Source organism: Mastigoproctus giganteus, chromosome 13 (genome assembly GCF_048544385.1).
Source record: "Mastigoproctus giganteus isolate SK-2022 chromosome 13, ASM4854438v1, whole genome shotgun sequence".
Taxonomy (NCBI): domain Eukaryota; kingdom Metazoa; phylum Arthropoda; class Arachnida; order Uropygi; family Thelyphonidae; genus Mastigoproctus; species Mastigoproctus giganteus.
In genome coordinates this window covers 31,551,210-31,572,106 of record NC_143587.1, presented here as the reverse complement: position 1 = coordinate 31,572,106, position 20,897 = coordinate 31,551,210, and the positions used below count along the sequence as shown (strand labels likewise).

At 33.9% G+C, this 20,897-nt stretch overlaps 1 protein-coding gene across 5 annotated transcripts in view; it reads right to left on the bottom strand.

Annotated features, from left to right (window-relative positions):
- The window catches only part of LOC150075920 (cytosolic 5'-nucleotidase 3-like), an 87,455-nt gene extending 66,918 nt beyond the window's left edge, over positions 1-20,537 (bottom strand). The window contains exons 1-2 of one of the 5 annotated variants that reach the window (XM_090388037.1): positions 20,168-20,537; positions 5,353-5,411 (exon numbers count right to left, since the gene is read on the bottom strand). In XM_090388037.1, coding sequence (XP_090244163.1) covers positions 5,353-5,355 — 3 coding nt within the window. In that variant the 5' untranslated portion in view covers positions 5,356-5,411; positions 20,168-20,537. Of the gene's footprint in view, positions 1-5,352; positions 5,412-13,504; positions 13,623-19,891; positions 20,014-20,167 lie in introns of those variants that run through there. The other 4 variants (XM_090388038.1, XM_090388036.1, XM_090388039.1 and 1 more) reach the window with 4 other exon arrangements.
- Positions 20,538-20,897: the final 360 nt, after the last annotated feature.

The following is a 20,897-nucleotide window of genomic DNA, read 5'->3' as shown; positions in this document are numbered from 1 at the left end:
AATTGGGTTTTTAGGAGCATTAGCAACTAAGGCCATATTGTTCCGGGGATATGCGGTGGTCATTTCCTGACCTCTCTGCATCCTCCGTATTTGGTGGTCATGGGCTCGAACCCCAGTCTAATCAAGAAGCGTGTGCTATGCACTGCCGTTCCTGCCCATTTGGCTATGGAAGCACTTTATAGGAAACTGTTAAAAGTATAGTATCTATGTTTACATATAGTGCTTACACAGTTTTAAAAGTAATAATGTTTGCATCTTTAAAAGAAAAAAAGAATCCAGCCTAAATAAGAATTATATGCTTTATTTAGTTTTGATGACATAAGTTGTTATCATATAAATAAAGCTAAGTTGTTTAAGCCGAGTTCATTTGCAAGGATAAATATGTTTGCAAGAAGATAAAAGGTTTTGAAGAGGATAAAGCTTTTGAGTGCTTTGAGTATTGTGTGTGTGTGTGTGTGTGTGTGTGTGTGTGTGTGTGTGTGTGTGTGTGTGTGTGTGTGTGTGTGTGTGTGTGTGTGTGTGTGTGTGTGTGTAAGATATTTTCTGGAAGGGAAAATAGAGGAATTTGTACTGTTGGGGAATTCTACTGAGTTAGAGTAGAATACCTTTTTAAGTTGTTTATGAATTAGGAACAATAGAGAAATTAGTCAAAATGTTCCATTCTTCATGATTTAAATGGACAGCGTTAGGGTTATATATAAATTTTTTTTTTTTTTTTTTGGGTCTTATGGTAGGTTTTTTTTTTTTTTTTGTTAGTTATTGACGCATCGCTTCTATGGCCATAATGCACCTCCCAAGGTTTTTGCACTACTCTGATCCAAGCACAAGGAGGGATTCGAACCCGTGACCTTTGGGTTGCCAGGCAGGCACATTACTCACCCGGTTAGCCCGGTCGGCTCTTATGGTAGTATAGTTATTGTATAGTTATTTGGTTTTTTTTTTAGGAGCATTAGCAACTAAAGCCATATTGCTCCGGGTATATGCGGTGGTCATTCCCTGACCTTTCCGCATCCTCCGTATTTGGTGGTGACGGGCTCGAACCCCGGTCTAATCAAGAAGCGTGTGCTACGCACTGCTGCTCCTTCCCACCTGGCTACAGAGGCCGCCTTAACTGCAGGTTTTGATGATGAGAGAAGATCATATTTTACTTAAGGAAAGATATGTTGTGGATATTGTATGCAAGGTAATCAGAGGAGAAAAACCTTTCTTCTTCCTGATCTACATAAATGGCACATCATTACATTTTCATTCTGTTTTTCATCATACCATTACATTTTTATCCCCTGTATACCTGAACACATGCATTTTTTTTTTTTTTTTTTGTGGCAGTGGGTTTGATCTTGTGGCATGTATAACATCCATTTTAACTGCACACTAGAGTTCCAGCACTGTTCCCGCTATTCTGAGACAGTCTGCAATCGAAGGTGCCAAGTTGGGAGTTAATAATGTATTATACTTAAAGTGCCCAGATCCTTAGTATTCCAATACAGGACATCTGAATGGGGGGGTTACACCCCCCCCTAGAAACAATATACACTTTTTTTTTCAATTTATTTTTTTATTTATAAAAAAATATTCACATACAAAATATAAATTAAATACATATACTTCTTTGAACTAAACTTAAAAAAAAAAAAAAAAAAAAATATATATATATATATATATATATATATATATATATATATATATGCAGGCAGTTCTCGCTTTAAGAGTTCTCGGGTTTACGAGTTTTTTTTTTTTTTTTTTTTCAAAGTATCAAAGTATCAACAAAATCGAAAATATGAACATTAATTGCAAAAAAATGAATGTTAAACATTCATAAATACCACATTTCAAACCACGTGCATAGCTATACAATAAAGTGTACCCAGCTTTACGATATTAATCTGTTCCAGAGACACCATCATATGGTGAAAATATTGTAATGTGAACCCAATAACACATTGTTTTTTGGTAATTTATTCCACGACCTCGGAAGTTGAAATTTTTGCTATATAACTCTCTGAAAAGTTGTTTTTATAGTGAAAATTGTATTAGTTACCAATTCAAATCACTAAAATGCACTACACGTTCATCGTTATCATATGTTCCTGTTATAAGAACCAATTTTTAACGCCTTTGTGACATTTTTCTAAAGCACATTTCTGGAGGTCACAACCATAAAACAATAAAAACAATTTCCACTTTCCAGTTTATTGGGCTTTTCTGTTACCGGAAGCAATTATAAATGGGTAGTAAACTCGCTTTAAGAGTTCCTGCATTTGCAAAAATACCAGTAGCTGGAATTGTGTGGGTTTTTTTGCGTTATTATGGAGAAACGTGTTTCCCCTTTACTGAAATCTTCAATCGTATAAAAAACATAAATAAATTTTCAGAATCTTCTCTTAATTCTTTTTTTTTTTTTAAGCTTCGTAAACTTGTTACTCCATGCAAATCATGTTAGTTGCAATTTGTGCGTTCCGTTAAAAAATGCTTATGCATCTATTGAAATTTATAAAGAAAATAGATTATCTTGGAGACAAATGCCTCTTGAAGAATTTCTGAAGAAGATGACTCCTTGTGCAACAAACCAACGAGTGCCGAGCCAGTAACAAGTGATCAACGAGTGTGCATTAATCGATGAAGAATAAACAATCTTTAAAATTTGTTGTTAAGTCATAAATAATTTCTTTATTATTATAATTTGCTTGATTTTACAGGCTATGTTTTAATTTCTTTGGATAAATCAATCATTGTTTAAACATAAACTAATTAGCTAACTAATTTCTTTGTTGAGAACGTAATCCCTATTTTTAACATTATATCTATGAGATTTAATTCCCGCTTTACGAGCACATGCTAGGAACAAATTAACTCGTAAAATCAAGAACTATCTGTATATATGTGTGTGTATATATATATATATATATATATATATAAAAATAATTAAAATTAAATTAAAACGTATGCCAGTAGTGTGGCAAAATGTAGAGTGAAAATTTAATGTAAAAATTAAATCAACAGGGAGGGGGAAAGTAAAGGTAACAAGACAGAAACTGTAGCTGAAAGCCTCCAAATAATTTAGAAATTCAATTAAATCAATTAATAGTAAATCTATAGTAAAATTTAAAATATAAAGCCAATTATATAGAAATTTAGTGGCACCCCCCCAAGTAAGGTACCAGTTCTGAGAGACATGAAATATCACCAAAAAGGGACTAACGAACTACTAAATAAATTTATTTTCTTATTTATTTTATTTTATTTTCTTAATGTCATTATTCAAACACACACACATATATATATATATATTTTTTTTTTAAACAGAAAGGCTGAAATTCAGTATACGGTACTCCTGTGTTAAGAACGTGACGAACAGAAGGTTGCATGAAAGACATGAACTGAGAAAAATAGTTGTAATTAGAAGGAAAAAAAAAACTTATTAGAGGGGTCATGTTTTTAATCAACTTTCATTTTTGTTTAGTGAAAAAAAGGTTATGTTTTTTTCTGTGAAATAATACTAATAATAAAAATACATACTTCTTTTAACAATAAAAACAAGAGAAATTAAATAATATAATTAAATATATTTTTCCACTGAGTGAATTTTTGTTAATAATTCTTCATTATTTGCTATTCTTCGTAAAATTCTTCACAACAATTAGCAAAATTGCACTTTACTTGTAATATTGCTTTAAGCGTTTCTACGATCAGTTGTGTTTTTGTTGACGTCCACAACTTATTCAAATAGTAAATGCAAACCATAATGCAAATAATTTGCATTATGTTTGCCATTAAGTATGGAGGCTACATGTCCAATCCGGGGCAGTTTGCAATGCAGGACAAATGACTGAAATCCGGGACCTCTGGTCACTTTAATTATACTGCTACCCTTTGAAATTCTATTATCCTTTGGAACATCCCAAATAAATCAGGTTCACTATCATCTGTGCTTATTTGAAATATATTTGAATCACTCATGACTTTACTGTAGCTTAGTCTGTGATTCCATTTACATTCACATTTTTTGCCACTATAATTACAAAATATGTGTTTTAAATAATCTTCTTGGCCATCAAAGTGCTTTGTTTCTCCATCGTCTCATGTTTAATAAACCTGAGCATGGAATTAGTAAAGTCATCAAAGCTGATTTTTTTAAATTAGAAATTAAATAAACCTCATATAAAATTAATCAAATTCTCTCCAGATGAAATTGAGAGAGGAGTAGTAAGTAGGCAGGGAGCTACTGACTGGTCTGTCTTTGCCTAGCTACTATTCATCTGACTTTCTCAGCAAGGCAACATCATGAATGGATGTTAACTGGTAAGATGTAGTAAGAGTTCTCTCCTTATTGGGTGCAGTGACTTCCTACCAGTGAAGTCGCAGAGAAAGAGAGAAAAAAAATTCATGTTTGTTGCTCCTGCCTGCTCATGGCCCAATGTTTGGCTGGCCAATGGCACAAAAAGAGATGTTCAGTATATGTATTATTATTATTATTAGCCATATGGTGCTAGGAAGCCTGAGACTTATGCTACACCAAGCAAAAAAAAAAAAAAAAAAATTCTGAATTACCCTGAGAGAGAGAAGTAGAAGGGAATCACCAAAAAGTTGGCCCACTCTACTTATTGACCAGTTATGTTTCTAACATATCCCTTTTGAATTATTTGTATGGGTATACCAAATGTTCATACATCCAACACTTTAATCATGAAACCATTTGAAGTGGGTTTTACTCGCCCTTTCACAATAGCATTTAACATTTATTTTAACCTTTCATGTTCTGAAGACATAAAGGTCAACTTTTACTCCATCTACTTCTGATTTATGATCCCTATTATTTTATTCTATAATGTATATCCCCTTTAACTATTTTTTCATTTAGCATATGTTCTAAAAGTCATGATGTCAGTTTACCACAGTTAAAAACTGGAGTTTCTCAGTGGAGGAACACCATTACCACTATTATTATTTTACAAGTACAATGCATTACTGGAAGAAACACCATAGAAATAGAAATTTCTCTAGCAACTGACAGGAACCAGGCTCTATGCTTTATGAACATTAGACATACCAAATTAACTAAGCCAAAGAGGACCCAACAAAAGAAGAATATTAAGGAGATGGGAGAAAAGAAGAAGGTTATCAGTTATAACTATGTTTTGTGCCTTTTTCTGACTTTAATTCATGCTTTCTTGCAGTATATACTGTCAAAATGTTCACACATGCATAAAGACTTAATAAAAATTAGATTTCTTTATTATTATTCATATTAATTAATTTAATTACTACAATAATTTGATTAAAGACAAAAAAAATAATGAGCTACATTGTATAAATAAAAATTTTACAAAAAATATCTTTTTTAAATCATACCATTTTTGGTTATAATAATTCAGATTACTGGCTTTTCAGAATATGGAAACAAGGGAAAGCTGCCCAGGAAAAAAAAAAAAAAACCACAAATGAGCAATCGAAAAAAAAAAAAAAAAGTAAGTCACTATTAACAACTAGAAATTACAAGAGATTATAAACAAAGGAAAAACTTTCACAAGACATGCTTGTTTTCTCAGGCTTTTACAGTTTTCAAAGAATTCAATAAAATCTTTGTAAACTGTGACATCTTTGTCCCAGTTTATCCATATAGTAATTAAATAACCCAGTAGAGTGATTAGATAACCCTCCCCCCCAAAGAAAATGTATAGTTCATTTCAAATAATTGTCATTTCATACTGAAAATTGAGTTGTTGTTTATTTTATTCTATATATCAGCAAAAAAAAAATTATTGTGTGTGTGGGGGAATAAAATTCTGTCGTTAATGATATAGCAAATTTCTTGCCACAAAAATTTTGAAAGTTAAAAAAATATGATATAATTTCAGTGTTCTTATATATGAATGATCCCTTTCTTTGCTAGCCTAGATCAGATGAGATTTTTCTACTTGGATGATATATATCTTCTTATGAGCAGAATATCTGTTATTTCAGAGTTTGTATCAAGAAATTCCAACTATTTTGATTATATGATGAATTAGATAGCTCTTCAAATGGATTGAAAATTATGTCTTTTCTATGTTACCTATAACAATAGGTAACATATATGCCATAGAAGCATCCCCACAATCTAAATACAATAGAACTTCAAACGCTCAGCACTTTTAAATATTTTCCTGAGTGTAGTAGGTAGGAAAAGAGGATGGCAAAGCAGTTAGGGAAAATTAATGAAAATTAACATTCTTCCTCATGGTCATACCTCTGCTACTCCTCAGGGGCTTTGAGCAGACATATAGCCATACTAGAGGAATGTATTATACATATCCGTTTCTGTAATCTCTATACCAGTTTTGCTAGGTTAATTACTTGGTGGATAATTTAGAATTATAAGAATAATCTTATTGAATAGCCAATATTTACAATACTTACGCCATTTAATATTTAAAACTAAATGTCATTTGACATAATTCCAATATATACATATTGGGAAATCTCAGTATTTTATTTTGTTGGGAAATTCCCATGTTAGGTTCTGTGCTATTGAACTTCTGCTGGTTGACCTTGTGGAAAATCTAGATTTCAAAGTTTTATTACTATTGCATAATGCACCAGGCCATCCAAAAGATTTAAGTCATCCAAACATTGAAGTTGTTCCTACCACCTAATGCAACTTCTTTAATTTACCTTCAAAAAACTCATTACATCAGAAAATCTTTACAATGCATTTTGGAAAAATCCAAATCTGTTGAAGTAATGGAGGCATGGAAACATTTTTCAATTGTGGACTGTATCAGAATCATAGCTTTATCGCTCAAAGAAGTAAAACCAACCATCAACATTAACTGCGTGTTGGAAAAAATGCATGGCCAGAGTCAGTTCAGTCAGGAAATATGGTCGAACTGACAGAAAATGGAATTGGTGAGATAGTAGAGCTTGCTAAGTCGGTAGAAGGGGAAGGTTTTGATGATATGAATAGTGAAGATGTTGAAGAATTACTGGTAGGAAAAGAGGCTGGCAAAGCAGATTTGGTGGAAATGGCATTGGAGGTAAACCAGATCAATCAGAGAGGATGATAGTACAGTGAAAATTCTGAACTTCCATATTTTACACTAAAAATCATATAGTAAGACATAAACCTAGCCGAGCAATTAGAATCTTATTTTTTGAATGCAGATCCTTCGACTGAAAGGAGCACGAAGTTCAAAATGGAACTTCAAAAATACTTAGCTCTACCTTAGCTATATATACTTAGCTATACAAATATCTAACAAGCCCAGATTACTGGTTTTTTTAGAGAGAGCAGGAGATACACAAAGTCTAGATGCTGCAGAAGAAGGTTCAGAAGATGAAGATTATTATTATTATTATTAGCCATATGGTGCAAGGAAGCCTGAGGCTTATGCCAGAATCACCAAGAAAGAGAAGAATGATAATATCCAGCTCAGGACCTTGGGTGTGCCAAGCCCATACTCACCAGATGTGAGCCCCTGGGGTTATGCAAATAGATTAAATAGGCTTAGTAGCATTCGTTAGTTTATTTTTTAAAATTTAGCTAGTGATTTTGTAAGTTACAACTCGCTACTCATATTGCTATCGCATCGGTAGTTTGGTGGCAATATCGTAGCATAACTACTACAGCAGAAGAATAGCAGGGTTTTAATTGTAATAAAAGTATTTTGAAGATTTTAATCGCTTTTTGGGCATATATCTTTTGTATTTATTTAAGGATATAACAAATTTAATATTGTGATTGTTACGGTATAGCATAACTGATAGCATATATCTCAGACTTGGTAGCTAACGTATAACGTAAAACTATATAGCGGAATATGTATTACTGCATTAGCTTAGTATAGTATTGTATAGTCAAGTATAGCATAGTACAGTAAATTAATCAATTAACTTTATTAATTTTCATTATTAATTAATTACATCATATTTAAATGAAAACCATTCCCAGACTAGAGCAGAAAAGCAACGTGCACATTCTATCAGGAGTGCTGTGGCTCAGGGAGAACCGAAGGGAACGATTCTCCAATGCTTCACAGCCTAAAACAATGTGCAACTTGTGAAATGTTTGCAGATCTTTCTGGAATTTGGACATTATCTAGTCAAGGTGCATGTCTTTGTTTGTGCTAAGTGCATGGAGTGTCAAGAAATTAGGCACCAACTCAGCATTCTGATGGGCATTTATGAGAGTTTGAGTTGGGTAGATGCTCCTCAAAGGAATTGAAATGGGGGCCCATCAAACTCTCAGCCTGCCCACCTCAATGCCAAAGCTCACGCTTGTGCATCAGGCAATGCAGCGGCAACCTTCAGGGCATAATGCGCTGGTCCCACAGGAGCTAGTTATTGTTGGTGACTCTACTGTCAGGGAGACGGGAAATATATTGTGCAAAAAGGATAGGTGGAATAGGACCAGGATATGTCTGCCAGGAGCATAAATGGCACTGTAAAGCAGATATCATCTTTTAAGGGCACAAAAGGTGATATTGTTGTATATGTTGGCACTAATGATAAGTGTAGGATATCTGTGGATATATTAAGTAAGTACAGGTCAATGCTGAAAAAAAAATTCCCAAGTTAGGAATGTGAAAAGGAATTTCAAAAGTGTCTGCAATCCTGTCCAGAAACGATAGGAGGAAGTATATGATGAGAGCCTTGTCAATCAATTCGGCCCTGGAGAGACTGTGCAAGGCTCGTGGGATAAAAGTTTTCTGAACATGGTGTATGCTTGTTAACAGGAGAGATTATTTCTACAGGGATGGGATACACTTAAAGAGAAAAGGTAATTTGCTGATGCTATCGAGGCAGTGTTAGGTGAGTTGGAAAACTGCTAGCTTCGTGAAATTCACAGACTACTAGATTACCGGTAGCCACAGGCAGAGGTGAAAGTGAATCTTGCACTGCTTCTATTGGAATTTGCAGCAGCCTGGAAAGCAAGGTACTGGGGATTTTAAGGACTGCTGGGAGTCATCATGGAACAAGTAAATACATGAGTTGTGTTAGGGTAACTAAGAGTAAGAACAGGTGCATGTATACTTGCATGTACTCCAACTAGGAGTATAGTAAATAAATTTGATGAATTTGAGGTGCTGGTGAAGGCTGATGTTGTAATCATCAAAGGCTGTTGTTGGGATGTTGTTGATGTTGTTGGGATATCAGCATTCCTTAGATTCTGCATTCCTTATCTCTGGTGTCACACAGAGATAAGGAATGCAGAATTGGATTTTGGGAAGTACAATGTGAACAAAAAGGATAGACAGGATAGAAGGGGAGAAGGGGAAATGCTGTTAGAAAAAAAAACATAAAATCTAAGGAAGTGAAGCAAGTTGACATGGGTGGACAGTGCAGTGTTGAGTCAGTTTGGTGTGACATAAGCACTGGGAAAACCAATTTGAGAGTAGGAGTATATTATAGGCCTCATGATTCTGATGAATACAAGGAACAACTGTACAGAGAAATTTAGTGGGCAAGTATATCAGACTGTCTTATAATGGGGGATTTTAACTTCTAGGTTAGTCATCTGGAACTTGTAGGTTAGTCACTCACACACTAGCAAGACTTTTGTGGATTTATTGTATGACTGTTTTCTACAGCAGCATGTTCGAGAGACAACCAGAGAGAGGCAACTTGATCTGTTTATCAGCAGTGATTATACATGCATTAAGAATCTGCAGATAAAGGAACTACTAAGTAGCAATGCACATCACATCAGTGTGCTGATGTGATGCGCAATTTACTCAAAGATGTAACTACCATCAGGGGTAAAAGGAAGAGTTTTACTTTTGTAAAGTGACTATAGTGGTTTCAGAGATTTTTTTAATTCTATACAATGGGACCAACTGATGATGTTACCAACAGCAAATTCTAAATTGGAAACATTCAAGGAATTAATCTTAGATGCCATTAGGCTTTTCATATCAACTAAGAAATACTGTTCAAGGTTTAGGCCTAAATGGAGGTAAGATGAACTAATGAGGCTCATGTTGTTGTTATTTGGCTTTTTAGGAGCATTAGCAACTAAGGCCATACTGTTCCGGGAATATGCGGTGGTCATTCCCTGACCTTTCTGCATCCTCCGTATTTGGTAGTGACGGGCTCGAACCCCGGTCTAATCAAGAAGCGTGTGCTACGCACTGCTGCTCCTTCCCACCTGGCTACGGAGGCGCCATGAGACTCATATGACAGAGAAGAAAAATGCATGGGATGCACATGAATGAGTATGTTGCATCTACATTCATACATGAGGAGTTATTCAAGGAGGGGAATGTCAGATGTTTATCAAACTCTGGCAGGGAGCTAAATGATTTTTTAATAACTGAGAGCAAATTAGAGGAGACACTGTTGAAGTTAAACAAGGAAGGCACCTGGGGTGGTTGGGATCTATCCAACTATATTAAAGGAGGCAGCAAAGGAAGTAAGCAGGTGCTTAGCCATGATTATGACGGCATCCTTTGACTCAGAGGAGATCTCCACGGACTGGAGTTGTGCCAATGTATCCCTAATTCACACAAAAGGGGAATCGAAAGGTGACAAAAGTAATTACAGACCTATTAGTTTAACTTCTGTTCCAGGGAAAATAATGGAGTCACTAGTTAACGAAGCAGTGCAGGATCATCCAGACAAGATTGCAGTTACAGTTCAGACAGTATGGATTTGTTAAGGGGAAGTCTTGTCTGACCAATCTGATTGGATACTATGATGTGGTCACAAAAGAATTGGATGTAAAAAATAATTTTGATATCATATACCTGTATTTTAGGAAAGTTTTTGATACTGTTACACATGGAAGACTACTGAACAAGTTGGAAAAGTATGGCATTAAGGGCAAGTTGCTACAATGGTAAAAGGATGGTTGAGTGGGAGACAACAGAGAGTGGTAATCAATTGACACTGATCGTCTTGGACTAATATTATTAGTCCAAGAAGTTCCCCAAGGATCTGTGTTGGGCCCATTGTTGCTTTCTGTATTTATCAATGATACTGCTTCAATGATGAAGGTATATCAGGCTTAATGTCCAAGTTTGCAGACAATACAAAGATTGGTATGGTTGTTAATGACAGTAAGGATGGTATGCTGCTGCAACAGGGTCTACAAAAGTTGAGCAGACGGGCTGATAGGTGACAACTGAAGGGTAACATTGACAAATGCAAAGTACTGCATACTGGTAGCAATAACCCCAGAGTAACATACCAACTGTGCAGTACTACACTCAGGGTAGTGAAGAATGAAAACAACCTGAGGGTAATTGTGCAGTCATATATGAAGTTTTCTGAGCAGTGCAGACAGGCTGCAAGAGTAGCTCATGGGGTCTTGTCAACAATATATAGAAATTTTGCTAGCAGGGATAAAGAGGTGAATGAGTATAGAGAAGGATAACGAAATTGGTGAATGGAACAGGGTTGCTATTACCAAGATAGGCTTAAGTTCTGCAAATAGCAGCATCTGGAGATTAGGTACCTGCGAGGTGATCTGAATGAGGTGTATAAGGCTTTGAATTGTTTGAGCAAGCTCAATCAATGCTGATGGGATTCTTCCTTTTACCCAGATTCCACTCCTGAGGGGACATAAATTCAAATTAAGGAAAGGTAGTGCAGAACAGATGTGCGGAAATTTGCCTTTAGCCAACGGGTGGTTGATTGCTGGAACAAACTTCCATCTGTTGTTGTGGAAGTTGACAGCTTAAATAAAATCAAGGCTGAACTAGACAAACTTTTGGACTGAATGGATGGATTAAATGGAAGGGGGGTTTTTTTTGGCTGATGCTATATAAGCTTGGTTTCTTGCATCATATGCCTCTATTAATGCTAATGTGTGGATGAAGCTGACAGCTTGGTGAAATTCAAAATCAGCTGGATTTTATGTTTTAGCAACCTTTGTGTGTGGGTAACTAAAACAATACAAGAGAAATGTTTTATTATTATTATTTTTTGAATAGTGCAACAAAAGTCTGTGGCTTTCTTGCAATACATGGATAATATTAATATAAGAACATTTCTGATATTGCACAGACAATTTTACAGTAAATTATTATAAAATGATAAATCACAGACAGCTGTCAACTATTCAATTTTTTTTGGCAAAATTAAACTGAATTAGAAAAATATATGAAATATAACACAGGAAAAGTGCCTTTTACTAGCAGTGACGGCGAGGTGAAATCAGTATTTTGAGTTGGACTTCAGAATTTTTCCACAGAAAGAAAATTATAATGAATTCAATTCAATTTATAGATTCTAGGCGGAGTTTTCCAAAATTTACAAGGTTACCTTTCACACGTATAATAAATAACTGTATACAAGTTAATAATTTTTATTCCTAAAGCAACTACATAACTAAATCTTAATGCAAAGAATAAGTAATGCATATGAATAAACATTATTGAATAAAGTCTGGAACCCTCATTTTAAAAAAGGATGTGGATCTGGTATGGGTACAGAGAAGAGCAAAAATTAGACTTCTGAAAATTGCAGCACTTGGAAACTAAGCACTTGCTAGGAGACCTGACTGAAGAGTTCAAGGTTTAAAGGGATTGAGTAAACTAAATAACTGATGGCATCCTTACTCTTTATCAGACAAAATTCATAAGGGGACATAAAATTAAATTGAGAAAGGATGGTTGCAGGAACGATGTGTGAAAATTTGCTTTTGGCTAGAAGTGATGCTTGTTGGAACAAACTTCCATTTGATGTTGTGGAGGTGGGTAGTTTGAGAAAATTTAAGGAATTAGACAAATCACAAAGGAGATGGAAAGATGAGGTGGGAGGTTTTTTTTTTTTCTGAAGCTGTTTAAAGCTTACTTCCTTAACATTATTTGCCACTAACAATACTAATAAAAATATTAAAGAGATAAGAACTGGAGAATCTTCTTAACTAAGTGCCAACAGTTCATTACACCCCTCCCGTAGTCAAAAGATATTGTGAACAGCTATGTTTAGAAGCACAAATTTATTTTTAAAGTTATTTTTATATTAGATGTAATCTGGATATCAAATATTTATTAATTCACTTCTGATATATTATAGTATTTCTTTTTTATTTTTTCCTGATGTAAATAAGTGGAAGTTGTTAGTTATTCCAAAATATGAGGTAGCTGCTTCCAGCTATGATAGCAACTCCCACTTGTATATATTGGGAATAAACTAAAAATAAACAGACTATAACAAGTCCATGTGTTACAATATGTTCATGAAGTATAGTTCAGTGCATATGTTCAACTCTAGAAGTGAACTTATAGAGTATAATAAGCAAACAATGAACCTTGAATTTTATGACCTCTGATTTTATGAGTTTAGCTGCAGCAAAAATCCCCAAGAACAATCTTAAATGACAAAAATATGTTGCTATATAAGGACACTGCTTTAAAGGAAATGTTTAAAAAGGTATGCACATTCACTCATTTCTTTAAAAAATTGTTCCTGGAAATATTCTGCTTATCATCCACCCGATGGACATATATTACAATAAAGTAATATTTTAAGATGACTTTATACAGAATATAACATATTTATAAAATCATGAAATTATTACCACAGAAGCAGATGTTAATACGTATTCAGTAACTAAGGTGGCATAATGTACAGTATGGCATCCCCCCTATTCAGCAGCCCCATTTCAGTGGTGACCCAATTTGGAAGTCCCTGTTTCAGCGGAGACCATTGGCTCACAGTAGTTCCCTGTGAATAAAATAAAAGCATTATTAGTTGTGCTGCTTTTCTAAACTATGAATTCATTTATTTTCAAAACAGGGTGTCCATCCAATGGCTGGTGCTATAAAACATGTTCTGAGGAAAGCATATCTTAGGCACTATTATTAGCAAAAAGGCCTTCTTTCATTGGGAATATCCATGGCATCAATTTCTCAAATATACTGATACCACTATAATAAGAAGGATCATAAAGTACAAAATTTACAGAAAAATAAATTAATATAACTCTACATTTAAAATAAAATTACATAAAAGTCATTAAATAGGTTAAAATACAGAATAATAAATTTGCATTTATATTTGACCTTTGTATTTATATCTAGAGGTCTCCAAAACCAAGGCTTTCTTCATCAGCTGAGTGTGCATTCTGGTTGTAACAAACATTACATGCTTTATACAAGTACATGGCATGGCTATCCCTTTTGACTCTTGTCATAATCCAGCTGAGCCACCGGAAGTGTCTACTTTTAGACAGTTGCCAGTAAACAAGCATAATACATTGACAAGACAGACTGTCATATTAATAATAAGATAAAGGAAAACAGAGATGCTAATTAGGGAAGCTGATTTTGACTGGTGTGGTGCATGTGCGGGAGGAAGACCACCAGGTCCACCCTCAGAATGTGACAATTGTTGACAGTGCACACAGGTTTTATGATTGGAAGTAGCTTAAGTCTTCATACAGAAATGACACAAAGGGTTATGAACCCTTTATGTCATTTCTATATGAAGCAGCATATAGAAATGCATATAGAATATCAGCAAAATATATATTTTGCTGATATAGAAATGCCCTGGCTTTGGAAAACTCTGGAATTCATAACTATATTTTTAGATATATATTTTTTGTTGTTGTTGTATTTTAATTAATTTGTTATTTCTTCCATGTAATTTTATTTTAAATATATGACTATATTAAATACTGGTTTAATTTTATGTAAATTTTGTTTTGCAATCCTTATTACACTGGTATCAGAGTATTCAAGAAATTGATGTGGTACAGCACCATTGCAGTACTAATAAATACTGTATTTTTCTATTTGTGCTCATTTAAAGTGAATGGCAAACGAAGTTAAGGCTGATTCACAACAATTCTCAATCCAGTTTGTCACATCACATAGCCATAAAGATATTTTATTGCTCAGACACAAAATCAGAAGTTTAAATTCATAAAGAATAAATCCAATTACACAATGTGCCAAACATATCTTCCAGAGTTTTACCTAACTCATACTTAAGGTCCCATTGAAACTGGAACTGCTGAATCAGATAACTAAAGAATCCTGAGCCCAATGAAGTAAGCCAACAAAGAAACAAACCACTGAAATGAACAAGCAAAGAAACTGGAGCTGCAAAGTCAGGATCACTTAAAAAAAAAAAAAAAAAAAAAAAAAATGAGACCATCAAACCAAGTGACTCATAAAATGAAGAGAAATGTATCATGATTATAAAAGCTAAGCATACAAGGTAGCAAAATAGAACATGAAGTTTGCTGTTAATATACATTATAGCATACAAAAGATGGTAAGTCTGAGATTTTATAAAGCATATCCTCATGCACATAATCTTTATACAAATTACAGTTAGATAATTTTTGTTACAGTTTCTCCATTAACCCTTTCACAAGCAAGTTTCCTGAATGTGTGTGGACTCTATGAAACAAGTTTATGAAATTTTAAAGTTTTGTAAAAATGAAAACTTTAGTACATAATTTTTTAAAAATATTAATTTCCTCTTATTTTGACTTTATTTCCCATCATTAAAATAAATTTACTATCAAAATAAAACCAGAATTTAAAAAATTTGTAAAAAAATTCATAAACAAAAACTTTTACTTTTATTTTTTGTAGCAATAATATCCTCTGTATCTATTTATGTATCACTTAATTCTATCTCATCATCTGGCTTTTGTCCAGTTTTGGCTTTTGTATACCAAAACTGGACAAAAAATCCTCTGCTGATTTTCAAAGCTATTTTTGCACTGCCATCTATTAAAACCATGTCTACTATTAGTTTATTTTTATTTTTTGATTTTTATTAATAACAACATACACAACAGGTAATCATTAACAGTGTATCTGAGAGCAGAACAATGAACAGAGTTTTTTTTTTTTTTTTTGGCTGGTGCAGCATAAGCCATAGGCTTTCTTGCACCATGCGGGCCGTTACTAATACTAATAATAATAAGAAATCCAACATTAAGATAAACATTGATATAGTTTCAAACATTAAAATCATATGTACAAAAGAGGTATGCATTACCGGTAAAACAAATAATAAATTGATTAATCAAATTAATTAGTTGAAAACACAGATAAGAGATGGTAACACACACACACTGAAAGAATTGAAACAATTTATAGATAAATCAACATTCTGTTTGAAATGTACTTGAAACGACCTTCAAAAAAACAATCTACATATGTACTCTTTTAAGAGCTCATGAAAAATGTAAATCAACATGTTTTCTCCTAAAAGGATTGAGTGTGATATATCTCTACTGAATAAAATCAAAGGATCTCCAAAGTGACGATATTTTGAATATGATTTCATGCAGTTAAATCAGAATTCAATACAAAAAACAAAAGCCTGAAAATTCACAGAAAGTCAAAAATGTAGTAAAGTCAAATGCAGATTGTTACATTTAATATTTTATAATTTAAAAAATTTTAAATGTTTATTTGTGCTTTTCTACATAATGCTGTTAATCTATTTATGCAGCAAGTTGTTTAAAAACAATCATCACAGAGTGTATCTTTCCTCTTAATTTTAGTTTTTCATCTTTTAGATATGTTTACATACATAGTAATTGGCCGAGAATAACAAGATATTTTTCAAACTCTGCACGTATAAACAGGATGCTGAAATTTAAAAGGTAACTTGAATCTATTTTGTTTATTTTCAGATTTATGACACTTTTTAGTTAGACCTTTCTTTTTGTTTATTATTGTGCTCATGTTGAAATTTTTAAATTGTATGTTAAATTTTGATTAAATATTAACATAAAATAAATATAATTTATTATAAGCAAATCATGACAACAACAGCACTTAAGAAACATTTGAACTTACATGCCCAAATTGTTATTAAGTGCACAAATTATTAATATACAGTAGACTTTCAGAATAATGGCATGCTCAGGGATTCGAGGTGCCATTATTTTGATTTTTCTGTTATCTAGAAAGTTTTATTTTTAATACATTTAACGCAGAAATAATGAGGCAAAATAAAGAGATTAAGAATGAAATTTTATTAATGGCACATAAAAAACATAAACATGTTGATGATCCATTGTTATATTCTGCCATTAATACTGGGTGGAAAAGACCCAGGTTCAAATCCTATCAATGATGCAAGAAACTTTTATGGGCTTTTTTCACTCTGTGGTTGAGTTAGTTGATCTCAGATGAAGATAGCAAAGTTTTCTTGTCCAACAAAACAGGCAAATCGACCTGAGAATATTTACAGACACAATACACATGGGTATATGAATTAACTTTTCAGGTGACCCTAATGTAATAGTTTGGATTAGCATTAGTAGAGGCATATGATGCAAGAAAGTGAGCTTATATAGTATCAGCCAAATAAAAAATCTTCCCATTTCACCCACCCATTCACTCCAGATGAACTTATCCTTGAACTTATCTGTCGACCTCCACTATGACAGATGGAAGTTTGTTCCAACTATCAACCACCTGCTGGCTAAAGAAAATTGTCTTTCCTCAATTTGAATTTATGTCCTCTCAGGTGAGTAATCTGAACAAGAAGAATTCCATCAGCATTGAGCTTGCTCAAACCATTCAAGGCTTTATACACCTCAATTAGATCACATCGCAGGTGTCTAGTCTCCAGATGTTGCAATTTGCAGAACTTAAGCCTTTCTTCATAAGAGCAACCCTTTGTTCCTCTCACCAATCTCGTTGCCCTTCTCTGTACTCATTCCAGAAGTTCTACATTCTTCTAAAATGAGGCCTCCAGACCTGTATGCAGTACTCAAGGTGTGGCCTGACCCCTTATATGATATAATGTCCCCTTATACAAGGGGACATTATATCAAGTTTGTCACTAAGCTTTAATTGTCTTCTTTTCTTCTCTGTATGAGATTTATTAACTTTAGGAGCCATAGAGAGGGGTTTTAATTTAAAATATATGTAAAACAGTGGTATGATCCATGTTATCAGTACAGAATTCATTTTTAAAATGGCAAATGTAAACAAATACAGTAATCGCGTGACTTGCTATTTTCTTTTTCCGCCACTGTAAGACAGCCGCATGTAAACATCTGATCTCAATGTGCCATTAACTCGAATGTTCTGTTATTTGGAGTGTCGTTATTTCAACAGTCTACTGTATTAACTTTAAATTACTTCCATATTTTAAAATAGCTAATACCATTCACAATTTTGAAAAGTCTCTCTCTCTCTCGAAACATTGCCATGATAGCCTGCTTTTGATATTACTAATCCCTTATCAAATACCAGTTAGTCTTTAATGATGATTTCCTGAAAAAATAGTAGGAAAAAAAGTCACCTGATGTGAGCTGGCATGTAAAATTATAAAATAACCTAATGCTAATACAAACGTGAATGCTACATTATTATTATTATCATTATCATTATTAGCCATATGGTGCAAGGAAGCCTGAGGCTTATGCTGCACCAGCCAAAAAAAATTTCCAAGTTACCCTGGGGAAAAAAGGAGAGAGAGAGGTAGAAAGGAATCACAAAGAAAGAGAAGAATGATGATATCCAGCTCAGGACCCTGTGTGCCAAGGCCATACTCACCAGATGTGAGCCCTTGGTACAATGATAGGTTATTTTTGTTATTTGCTAAATACTCGAGGACAAAGCACATCACTTGTGTGATTTTTAGAATCTATTAATAATAGATTCTGAAAACCACTTTTTTTTTTTTTCCCCTCTACTCCTTCCAGGATTGACCTCGTAACACTGTCACAAAAAACAAGAGACAACAAAATCACTATGTAACGTAATACATCTGATATCAAAAATCATATTATGGAATGCTCACTAATTTATTAGACAGTACTGTAGTGGAGTTTTTTTCTTTTTAACAAATAACATCTAAATTAATATTCAGAATTAACAGATAACATGGGACAGTTACAGAGTGATGAAAAGTACTGAAGCCTACAACAGCTACAAGTTGGTTTGTAATAGTACCACAGGCAGGGCCACCGCAAGTGGATAGACGAGGTAAGCATCGCTTACCGGCAGCAGTTCAAGTGGGCACCGAAATTTTTTTTTTTTACAACTCATTCTAAGACAAAGAAAAAAAAGGTATTAATTAAAATAATTCATTTCCTTATATTGAGAATTTGTTAAATGAGAATTACCTGTAATATAATCTTGTTACCACCAGGGTAAATTTAAAAATGCACCCTTTTATTTTGAAAGGTTACTGTTATGAAAGTGCCCTTGTTAGCAGGATCACCGTCCTCCCCACACCAGGTGGAAAAGACCAGAGTTCGAATCCTGTCGATGACAGGAGGAATTTTTTATGGTCTTATTCACAATATGGCTGAGTTAGCTGGTCTCGGGCGAGGGTAGCATGGTTTTTTGTCCAGCAAACTGAAAATCTACCTCAAAACACAAAATTTACAGACAATATATATGGAGCAACATGGCCTTAGTTGCCGATGCTTTTAAAAGGCAACAAAACATTTGTTATGATAGCAATCTTACTGCTTGTGTTGTTAATGTACTCCTCGCTCATTACTCCAACAATACCATTCATATTTAGTGGGTCAATGTGGTTCGTCCCTTTCGCATGTTAACACAATTACAATACAATATGCCGACCGGGCTAGCTGGGTGGGTAAAGTGCCTGCCTGGAAATCCAAAGGTCGCGGGTTCGAATCCCGCCTCGGGCTTGGATCAGAGTACTGCAAAAACCTTGGGAGATGCATTATGGCCACAGAAACCGATGCCCCAACAACTAACTAAAAAACAAACAAAAAAAACAATACAATATGTTGAGTTATTGCGCCTTGTTAGCAAGTTTACTGATTAATGTTATTTTAATATTAATGCAATATAATACTTATCGATACTGAAAGACTTTTCAAAATAATAATGGAATCAGTTCGGGCGAATTGGGGTAAAAAAAAAAAAAAGCTTACCACTAATATCACTAGATCCGACTACACGCTGAAGGAACACACGAATAATGATAACGATGGACATACCTTTTTATGTTCTGGGAAATCACACCAAACGTCACATTTTCATACATCCATTGGGTTGAGATCACAGAAATTGACTCATTCAGGAAAAAACGCGGAACTTTTTGCTTTTTTGAAGTCAGCTACAAAAAATGAATTGGTTTTTGCTCTACAATTTATAACTTTTATATACAGTAACTGGCAAAGGCATTTACAGAACCTGTCCAAAGTACAGATTTTTTTTTTCCATTACTTAGATGACGATGATGCAATTAATAAACAAAATTACAAGGTACTTACTGTGTCGATTAATCTTTTGCTCTTTTTATTTGATTTTGTCATTAACCGTGCAGTAACCAAAGAAAATGCTAAAACTGTAAGTCCCAATGTACATTTTATAAAGAAAGAAGATCCCATAGACTTCGAAGTGGAAAAAAGTTGGGAAACTATAAACATTTTATGTCTAAAGACATACACTTTCAGTTTCTTTGTCAGAAATTAGTTGGTCACTAAAAATTCTTACACCTTACTGTAAACAAGCTAAGCTAGTGTGAATACGATCCCAGCAGTTTAAATCTCCTTTCTAAATTCTACTTCCCACTGACATGTTACGCACCGTACTTAAAATAAAACACGACCTCCAAATACCCACACAAATGTCACATTCTGAAGCAAAACACTGACACAAAGTACTGCCATCTACATGGAAAACCGAAAATTATCAACTGTTTCTGTTATTTCAATTAAATTGCTATATACAGTTCCCGTATTCCCATAATAGAACTTTGATTTATTGAACAGATGAAAAATGGCAAATAATTGGATATTAAACTCCCGGGTGATTAAAGGAAAATATGTTCTCAGATGAGTCCTCTCAACAAATAAACCATGTGGTTATTTCTGCACGAATTCAGATTTCTTGGATGTAGTAATGGTGTTTTGGGTTTCGTTTTGCTGTGTGCGAGATAGAGGCTCTTGGCGTTCTACCAAGAATTACAAATATAAACATCAACGTATTAGAATTTGAGTT